The following is a 10,985-nucleotide window of genomic DNA, read 5'->3' on the forward strand; positions in this document are numbered from 1 at the left end:
TACGCTATTACTTTGTTCTGATCCGCCATTCATTTGGGGGTGACTCGATGAGCTCAACCCCTGGGTGGAGCCTAATAGGTTTAAAAACGCCTGCCAAAATGTGGATGTGAATTGTACACATCCGTTGGGGAGCTCCATGGAAGCAATAAATGTGTATTAAAAACATCTTTGCCAATGGCTGTTGGGGTCTTTTGGCAGGGTACAAAATGAACCTGTTTTGAAAAAAGATCAATTAACCCAAATAACAGTACTTCTTGCACTTTCAGGGAGCTCCACTATAAACTCCATAGAAATCTCTCTCCAGGGTGCTTAAGGTTCTGCCACTGTTTGTAAAAGCCGGGAGGGGATTTTCCTTGTCTTCTTTTTGCAGCAGTGCAGATAGGGCAACTAGCAACATAGCTTTCAATATCTTTTTTGAGAGATGGCCACCAGAATTGTCTTTTGATGAGGTGCAGGATTTTTACAAATCCAAAGTTTCCAGCTATTTTTGAGTCGTGGCATCGTTTCATGAGATCCTTTTCTACCCAGGCTAGACCGTCTTTGAGTAAGCAAATGTTTTTGTTAGCCTGGAGCCAGTCATCCTTAAGTAGTGCCTCCTTAAATTTGGAAGTTGTTGCATTGTCAGTCAGTGGTTCTTGTGCTTGGGTGATTACTTTGGCTGCAAGTTGGGTTGGTTGGTTGGATCATGGGTTTTACAATTCAATCTTTTTGCTGTTGTATTGAGGTTTCCTAGATAGGGCATCTGCCAAGAAATTTTTTCCTCCTGGGAGTGAAATTAGAGAGTGAAATTAAACCATTTAAAATATTGAGCCCACCTTACTTGTTTTGATGAGAGTTTCCGTGGATTTTTCAGGTCTTCTAGATTTTTATGATCAGTCCAGACTTTGAAGGGAATTTTGTTCCCTTCTAGGAAGTGTGTCCATCTGAGAAGTGCCTATCACATGGCATATGCCTCTTTCTCCCATATGGCCCATCATTGCTCGGTTCCTGTCAGTTTCTTGGAAGTATAAGCACATTTGGAAGTATAAGACAATTGTCCACATTCATTCTTTTGGAGTAGAACTGTTCCAAATGATACATCGCTAGTGTCTGCTTGGATGACAAATGGTTGTTCAGGGTCTGGGTGTTTCAGGATTGGTTCTGCTGAGAATAGTTTAGGTTTTTCAAAGGCTGATTGGTATTCCATCATCCAGGTAAGGGGTTGCCTTGGCTTCAGCTTCTCTCCCCCTTTCATTTTTAACAAGCTCGTGATGGGGAGGGCAATATTCACAAAAGCTTGGAATGAACTGATGATAAAAGTTTGCAAAACCCAGGAAGTTTTGCAGTTGTTTGCAAGTATGGGGTGGCTCCCAATCGATGACAGATTTACTTTTTGTGGGTCCAGCTCTATTCCCTCATGGGATATTCTTTATCCCAGGTAGTCAATTTTTTCTTGGTGGAACTCACATTTAGAGAGTTTTGCATATAGTTTGGCATTTTGGATTTTTGTGGGAACCGCTCAGAGTAACTTTATGTGTTCTTTGTTTTGGTGTAGATTAAAATGTCGAGATAAACTAGAACCCCTTTGTACAAAAATCATGGAGAACCTCATTAATTAGTTGCATAAATATGGCAGGTGCTCCTTGTAGTCCAAAAGGGAGCACTTTAAATTGATAGCATCCCAGTGGGATGTTAAACCCAGTCTTCCACTCATCCCCCTCCCTTATTCTGATGCAGTAGTATGCCTCTCGTAGATCTAACTTGGAAAAAAATATTTCCTTTAGAGAGGTCAGCTAGCATGTCCTTCATGGGGGGAGTGGGTACATATTCTCCATGGTAATTGAGTTAAGGGTCCAAAAATCCACACATAAGCATAAGGAGCCATCTTTCTTTTTGTGGAATAATACAGGGGCTGCTATTTTTGGTCGGGTAAGTTCGATGAAACCCCTTTTTAGATTTTTATCAATAAATGCTCTGAGTTCATTTAGTTCTCCGAGGAACATGCAATACATTTTTGGTTTTGGAAGTTTAGCTCCTGGAAGGATTTCAATGGCGCAATGGTGGGAGTTCATCAGAAGCCTCCTCGCTAAACACTTGGGCTAAATCTTGGTACTCTTTGGGGATGTTAATGGGTAGAGTCGGCTGGTGGGCCACGGCTGGTTCTCTGTTCTCTTTACTTTCTCTCCCCCCCCGAATGTTTGCAAATGCTACATGTTTCTGGAACTCTACGATTCCTCTCTTCCAGTTTATTTTTGGATTCCATTTCTGTAGCCTTGTGAGTCCTAGGACTAGTGGCCCTTCCATTCCTGGGGCTACAATGAATGTGAGTGTCTCACTATGGTTCCCCAGTTCTATTTTCAACGGTTCTGTGGCAAAACTGGCTGGCTCCCCCACCCCCACTATAGTTCCATCTAATTGGCAAAAAACAATGGGGTTTTCCATTTTTCTTAGGTGGATTCCCAATTTCCCTACTAGGGTGGGGTTGATTAGGTACCGGGTGAAACCCAAATCCGGTAATGCTGGTACTTCCTCCCCCTTCCCTTGGCTGGGGATAAATAGTTTTAAGGGTAGAGTGAGTGGTTCGATTGGGTCGCTTACCAGTGGCTCGTCTTCTGGATAGCTTTCAGATTGGCTCAGGTCTCCTCGGGGCATTAGAGGTTCTTCCTCTGGGTTTGGGGGGGGGGGCAAAACCTCATGGCTTCTCAGAGCGGCTCCTTTTCCTTGGGGTTTGGATTTTCCAGGGGTTCCCTCCCCACTGGGTGGTCTGGCTTTCTGGCAGGGGTTTTTGAACAGCATTCTGCTGCGCGGTGCCCCTTCTTTCCACACTTAAAACAGCCAGATGGTCTTGTAGTCATGGTGGTATGGGGTTTGAAAAATGCCTGCTTCCCCTAGGGTGGGGATCTTCTCCAAATCCTGCCACTGCAGTACTGGTTACGGGCCATGTCTATCTCCGCCTCCTCTGCAATCAGGTACGATTCATGCAGAAGATTTGGAGCTCCACAAGCCAAACAGGCAGTGTACAGGTCATTGTTGAGTCCATCTTTGAACCAACAAATTAGGATATCTTCTGGCCAGTCGACTCAGCCGGCCAGGTCATGAAATTCCTCAGTGTATTCAGCCACAGGGCGACAGTTTTGCTTTATGACCCTAATGCGGTCGTGGGCTTTTCGATCGGTGAGGGGGTCTTCAAAGAGGTGGTGTAGGGCTGTCATGAAGCGATCAAGTTCCTCAGCTCTGGGAGGTTAATGTTGCAGAGGGTTACCATCCATCTGGCGGCTGCTCCTTCTAGGGCCAAGGTGACGACTCGCACTCAGGCCCCCTGGGTCGGGAAGTTCCACCCATATTCTTGCATATAGGTGAGGACTTGCGCCAGAAAGAATCCCAGTTTCTGGGGGTCCCCATCAAATTTCACCTCAAGGGCGGGATCTTTCTTTGCAGTTGTCTCTGGGTTGGCCGGGATTAATCCCCTGCTCTGGAGAGGCAAGGGGTCGGGTAGCTGGCACTGCTGCTGGTCCTCTGGCTTGTTCCATTGCTCAATCATTCTCAGCTGAATCAGGGGTGACGGCTTGGGTTCTCTCAATTTCTGGTTCACTCTCCTTTGTTGCTGACCTGGTTCATCCTGCACATTGAGCCCCTCCAGGGCTTCCCTCACGAGATGATTTATGTACCGTTTCAGTCGGTCATCTGCCAGTGGTTCCTGGACCCATTCTTCCTGATCAGAAAGGGCCTCCAGCTCCATTTTCCACCCAGGTTTACGGTTACCACGGGTGAGGGTCCTTGGTCCTTCCATTCCAGCTGTGTCTCTTTCCTATGCCTATAGACCATGGGGGCTTTGTGGAATTTTCATAGGTAACTTCAATGTCTTTGATGGGATACACAAAGCCAGTGTCTGGCTGGGTAGTTGTCAAAGTTTCTCCCCAGCATTCAGCTTCCCCTTGCTCCTTGCTATGTTCAGACATTTTTGCAGGGTCCCCTCGGTAGAGTGAAGTTCTTTTTTGGAAGGAGAAAAAAAATCCTGTCCAGGTTGACCACTATTGCAGACCCTGCTTTATGTAAGGTTCAGACTTTCTCCCTTCAAACAATAAGAATGAACTTCTGAAAACTGGGTTACTTCAAAAGGAATTCTTTATTGTGAAAAGAAAGTTATCCAGGTACCAATCAAAGCAGGATATAATATGCCTCCAGGCATACAGCATGGATAAAGGGAGTTAGAGCCCCTCCCCTTATGCTGATGTGGATTTAGTCAATACAAAGAAGCAACATGTTAATTTCCCCCCCCCGCCTTTTCTGGGAACGTAGCTTAGAAAAGTTTCTCAGGAAGTTTCTTTCGGAGCTGGAATTTTTATGGCCCCTTCTCCTCTTGCTATGTCTCCAAGAGGTGACAAGTTTCCAGGCATCTGGGCTCCAGTCATCAGTTGTATATCATGTGCAAGTTATACAGATTCAGTACAAGACTTAAGATATTCAGGTTACATCAAAAAGGATTACTTGTACCAACTCCTCCCACTTTCTTCTTCCATTGAAGACTGGCAGATACATGGATCTGATAGTACAGTAAGAGAGGCAAAATGCTAATATTTCTCTGCACTTACTGCATCTGCAGAGTATCTCAGAGTGCCCCTGTTCAAGGTCACCCTGTCCCTCCACTGGAAGGAGGGCTCAGTCAATCATCTCAGACATGCATATGAGTCTGTGGAACACCTATCAGATAAAACTGGATCTACTCTCAGAGATGAAGCTAGAGCAGGTCTAGTAGAAATGCCTGGGGAATGGACTTACCCAGTTATCTGGGAGAAGTTTGAACCTGTTGGACTTGATGAAGTGGTCAGGATTCTCAGGACTTGCTTATTAGATCTGTGTCCCTCCTAGTTTGTGAAAATTCTTAGGATGGTGACACCTGGTGAGTTCTGGCAGTGATTAATGCATCACTACATTTGGGGGATATTCCCAGCACCTTTTAAGGAGATGGTGACATTCACCAGGTATCACCATCTTTAAGAAACAATCTTTAGACCTACTTCTCTAACAATTTCAGTCCACTCTCTCATCTTTAGGGAAGGTGGTGGATAAAGTTATTGTGTTGCAGCTCCAGAGACCTCTGGATGAAACAGATCATTATTATTAGAACCCTTTCAGTCAGGTTTTAGGTTCAGTTATGGTACAGAAATGTCATTGGTTACACTTGTCACTGACCTCTGGAGAAAGTAGAATGGGGGCAGTGGATCTATCCTCACTCTCCTTGACTTTTCACCAGCTCCCAATACCATCACCCTTGGTATCCTTTTGGGCTGTCTGCAATATTTGGGACTGGGTGGCACTGGGACAATGTTGTGCTGGTTCAGTTCCTTTCTCCAAGGCCAGTTCCAATTAATGTTGCTAGAAAGCAAGAAGTCCAACACAGAACTGCTCTTCTGTGGGAAATGCAAGGCTTTGAACTTTCTCCACCTCTTTTTAACCTCTACATGAAACAACTAGGTAAGATATCTGACACCATGGGACTGAAGTTTCATCAATATGCCAATCATACCACACTGTATATCTCCAGCCCAGGAATCCAAAGTAATATCATGACTTCATTTCTGTGGTACCTGGTGGCTGTAGAGGCCTAGATGGGGGACAACAGGCTTCAGCTGAACCCTGATAAGATGAAGTACTGTGTTTGTGCAGAACATCAGGATTCGAAGTTTTAATCATCGTTCTGTCTGGGGTTGCATTATCCCAGACAGATTTGGTACACAATTTGAGGGTCTCCTAAACTTGAAACTTCTGCTTGAGCAGCAGGGAGCAGTCAAGGCTAGAAGAGCCTTTGCACAACTTTGTGTCATCTGCCAATTGCGCCTCTTCCTGGATTACAAGGCCCCAATTTCATGATGATCCTTGATCATCTCGTCTGTAGATTACAGTCTACAGGGGACTGCCCTTGAAGAGGGTAGCTACACTTGGTTCAGAATGCAGTGCCATGTACAGGAAATCCTTAGGATGGCATATATAACACCATTGTTATGCAAGTTGCACTGGAATTTTGCATGGTGGAGCCTAGGAAAAGAGCCTTTTCTGCAGCGGTCCCTGCCTTTTGAAACATTCTGTCAGCCTTCTGAAGGTGCCTTAAGACCTGGCTCTGCCAGTTGGCATGGGACCCTGACAGATGCTTTAGGCTGGAGGTAGCTGGTGCAATGATAGAAGACACCACCCTGATCCACACGAGCCTTTGGTTTTTGGTCTATTTAATTCTTGTAATTTTAATTGCTCATATATTTATATTTGTTTTTATACCTCTATTTTTATTACATTGTAAAGCACCCATAGCTGCTTTTTGCTACTTTTTAGAATTACTATGATGAATACTGTAAAAGCAAAGGGGTACTTATGCCAGCCTTGAAAATAGAAGATAAATAGGAGGTTGCTGATTCAAAACTGAGCAGAAACATATATACATCATTACTATTTTGAAATCATTCTACCTTGAGTGACTGGGAAAATGATGAAGTAATGCATTGCAGGACTTGTTTTAGAAAATAACTACAAGGAAAAGACATTCAAGAAAAGATTTTTTTTTTAAAAAAACTGCATTTTGAACAAACAGCCTTATTTTTATTAGTGTTATAATTATATTATTATAGCATTCATGAGAAATACAGCTCTAAAAACCTTTAGAAATTAACAGGACAATAAGACATGTACATTCATCTTGACACTTTAACTGTTTACATAAAATTCAGTTTAACTCTTTATATATGTAGTATATATTCATACACTAGCTTGATACCCATACTTCACTACGAAACTATGTGGTTGGGCTTAGTTTTTTGGGAGGAAAATAAGGGCGAAAAAACTGCCTCTGCCTACCAGCATCCATAGGTATTCATCTGGCTAGCAACCTGTCAGTGTGTGAGAGAGTTGAGGGCTGTTTGGAAAGTGAAACAATGTTTGCTGTGTGAGCAAGAGGAGACAGCAAGGAGTCTGGGTGTGGCTTAGCTCAGCTAAAGCTGCTTTCTACTGTGAAACTAAAACTGAAATTCCTCTCCTATGCTTGTGTTTTGCATTTGGAACAGATTTGTTTTCAGGTGGAGAGGGAGAGTAGAACTCCTTAGCATCAGAGCGTGTTAATAATAATATACAAAATACTAATGCTCTGATGGTCATTTCAAAAAATCCTTTCTTAGTGAGCACCTAGAAGCCAAGAGGAACATACATGCCAAATTTCAGATTTGTAGGCTTTACAGTTCTGGAGATTTTGTGATGATGCCTGAGTGGTATTTTGTTTTTTTATATATAGATATAAAATTGTACCAAAATAAGAGTGTATACACAAACAAAAACTGTATAAGACATCACCATAGAATGGAAAGTGAACTGCAGTTGCTTTTCTATCAAAGAAAGCTGGGAAGGCACAGCAACAGCAAACTCCAGTGCGTTGACATGGTTAGCTTACTGTCCAGACTGAATACCTCACAAGTGTCTTAATAGAATATTTGTAGCTCAAGGTTGAACTATGGGTCCTTAGTGCTCTTTGAGCTTGGTTGTTTTCCTGCTGAGTGCTGATGATACTATCTAGTTTGGTAATGAAACATCTACAAGAAAACAACCAAGTTCAGAGAGCATCAAGGATCCCACAGTGTCTATGTCTGAACAGCATTTTATTAAGTCAGCTTTGAGTCAGGTCAGCTTGAGTACAGGGCAGGAACAGCTTAAATAATAAATCCAGATATGTCTTTAGTCAGAGCTGAATATGTTTCAGAATATAATAAACAGTCTGGAATTGGGGACAGATCAATTTTTTCAACTTTCTGTTAAAAACCAAAGTGTATACTAAGGAGTGTGGTTAATGTCCACTAAAATGTAAGGAACCAGAAGGATTGCTACAAGAATTTCAGTAGATTAGGGCTGCAGCCTGCAAGTCAGGTACCTCTGGATTAGCAAACCAGAATAGGTTAAGAGTAAAAATATAGAATGGAATATGGAAAATAAATTGTTTATGTAGTTTCAATTGGATAAGTTATAAGGGTGAATAAATTAATTTTTCATGGTATCAAATTGATACATAACTGATTTTAAAGTACAATACAATATTCTTAAGCCTCACTGCCTAATTAAGATATTTTCAAATGTCTTTTATTATTTAGGATCTGAGTAGCATGGAACAATGATCTGTGCTTAATGCATAGATGATTGAAATCTTGCTTAGAATATTAATCAATCTGAGCACTTGACTTAACTGTTCTGTGATATTCCAATTTTGTTTCTTCTTAATACTAGGGTAATTCTGCTTTTTTACTTTTCCACAAAAGACACAATATCAGGTTCAGAGTATATTTCCAAAGAGAACGAATGCAGGTCATCAGAATTTTGCTTGTTTGTGTATGTAATTAAATGCATTTTTACCTGTTTCAGCCTCCAGCATTACTACGTTCACTGGAGAGCCCAATGTCTGTCCACGCTGCTCCAAGAAAGTCTATTTTGGTGAGTTTTGTGAAGATCTGTTTGCATTGGACCTGAACTATCTTTATCTCACAAGTACAATGGATCTCACAATTCCGTGAAAGAAATACACTTTATCTGGAAATGGTAGCTTTTTTAAAATGGAGTTAATCTAATTTTATTGTGAAAATATAAAGTATTGTTTTTTATATACATCTGAGAAATTTAAGGATCATTACTGTTCTCTGAGATGTATCACAGCAATACAACATTCCAGCCACATTCACATAGTTACTTGTCCTAATGCCATCCCCACCCCAGCCTGTATCAGATCTGGTATAAAATCCTGCTGTTCTAAATCATGCTTGCCCCCAAACACACTCCTACTGGACACCAGAATGGGTTAAGCTGTTGTGCTATCCAAACACAAACAGTTCTAAAAGTTATGATTTGTGGTTTCCTTTGCTGAAACCCCAGCCCCAGCTATTCATATGAATAGCTTTCTGCAATCAGCATGCAGATGGCTATGGTTATTCCATACTGTCAAAATTGACTCACAAGTCTGCTTGCAACTTGAAAAGATGTGTGGTATGATTGGATTGTGTGGGAAGCTGAAAGAAATTTACGTGAGTAGTTTGCAGCCTGAGAAACTTGCAATCCCAAGGTCAGATGCTGAAGATCTTTGAAAGGTGCAGACCATTTTCCCAAAATAAAATGCTTAACCTGGATTAATGGACAGTGGAGAACCCAGGGAAGGAAAGGTTTTTTTTAACAATGCTACGTTTCATGCCAAAACCTTAGAACTGGCTTTGCTTTTTCTGTGCTTATATTGATCTGTCAGTAAAGTTTTACTCTTGTTAACAAAAAGATATCCCAGGAATTTCTTTTGCTGTACATGTCAATGGGGCAGTTGACATTTAGGCCCCCACAACAGAGGCTTTAGCCACACACATAAAATTTATACAAAATAAACAACACATCTCAATAAAGACAATGATTCATTCAGGGTTTGTTGGGGTATTTTCTATGAAAGGTCTTGAGGAGTTTAGATGCCCAGCATGTTTAGCACCCACCTATTCAAGACTGTTCATGGGGAAAATGTTTCCAGGCAATGAGGTATTGGACCCTCCCTCTATGTTTCCTGGAATCCAGAATTTCTTTAATTTCAAAATGGTGCTCTCCTTTGATTAAAGTCTCAGGTGCTGGGAAGACAAAGTTTCAGGTTTCAATAAGCTGCAGTGAAATAGAGGGTGAATACATTTAAGATTCTTAGGCAACTCCAGTTGTATAATGACTGGGATAATTACTTCAACAATTGGGAATGGGCCCATATATTTAGGAACCAGTTTCTTTGATTGTTGGGTGAACTGTAAGTACTTCATAAAGAGATAAACTATATCACCTGAGAGGTAAACTATATCACTTACTTTAAAATCTTTTGGCTTCACATATTTTTTGTTAGCTTGTTCCTTATCTGCCTGACATGCCTCTTGCAGTGCCTTATGGACTACTGGCCAAGTGTTCTGCAGTTGTGCTATCTACTCTGCTAAGGAGGGTACATGTGGTTTCTCTTGAGGCAGCTCTAGCATAGCTACAAAGTCTTGCCCAGGGGCCACCTTAAATGGGGTGAACCCTGTGCTACTGTGCACATAATTATTATATGCTATCTCTACAAGGCATAAGTTAGTTTTCTCACATGCCTCATTAGTTTGGGTGTGATGGGAGAAGCTTAAGCCCTGGGCAGTCCCCAACAGCTTCAAAAATTCCAGCCACAACTGCTATGTAAATTGCACTCCTCTATCTGAAATAATGTGTGCAGGCACACCGTGCAACCTATACACATGTACGAAAAGTTCAGCTAGCATCTTTCCGGAAGGAATCTTGGGGCAGGGAACAAAGTGCACTTGTTTCGAAAAAAGATCAGTAATAACCCAAATAATACTGTTCCCCCCACTTTCAGGCAATTCCACAATAAAGTCTGTAGATATTTCTCTCCACAGTGCCTGGGGGCTGGCCACAGTCTGTAAAAGCCCTTCCCCGGTAGCCTCTTCATCACTGCACAAATTGGACAGCTGGCCACATAGCTTTCAATGTCTTTCTTCAAGGAGGGCCACAAAAACTGCCTCTTAACCAAATGCAGGATTTTTACAAATCCAAAATGTCCTGTTGACTTAGAATCATGAATACCTTTTGAAATGGTACTCCTCAAGCTTGAAGGCACATACAATTTGGCTCCGACCCAAGCCATCCATCATGCATGGTGCCATCATTTTTATGAGTAGTATGCCATTCATCAACCTTTAGTGCTTCTTTAAGTTTCTCACACAGTTCATTTGGAAACTGAGGCTCCTTCTTCTCCTGAACTCTAGTGATTACTGGGTCTGCTAGCTGCTTCAAGGTGAAAACAGGTTGGACCACTTCGGCTTTAATACTATTGTATTGGGGCAACCTAGACAAAGTATCCCCCATAAATTTTCCCTCCTGGTATATAATACAGGGTGAAATTGAACTGATTAAAATATTGAGTCCAATGGATTTGTTTAGGGAATAACTTGTACTGAGTTTTCAGGGCTTGTAGATTTTTATGG

General features: G+C 41.9%; 1 protein-coding gene across 2 annotated transcripts in view; it reads left to right on the forward strand.

Moving 5' to 3' along the window:
• The window catches only part of CRIP2 (cysteine rich protein 2), a 161,750-nt gene that overhangs the window by 87,678 nt on the left and 63,087 nt on the right, over positions 1-10,985 (forward strand). For both annotated transcript variants that reach the window (XM_087932051.1, XM_026718744.2), the window contains exon 5: positions 8,371-8,439. In XM_087932051.1, coding sequence (XP_087788177.1) covers positions 8,371-8,439 — 69 coding nt within the window. The remainder of the gene's footprint in view (positions 1-8,370; positions 8,440-10,985) is intronic.

This window comes from Pseudonaja textilis, chromosome 3 (assembly GCF_049901715.1).
Source record: "Pseudonaja textilis isolate UNSWEBS1 chromosome 3, rPseTex1.2, whole genome shotgun sequence".
NCBI lineage: Eukaryota > Metazoa > Chordata > Lepidosauria > Squamata > Elapidae > Pseudonaja > Pseudonaja textilis.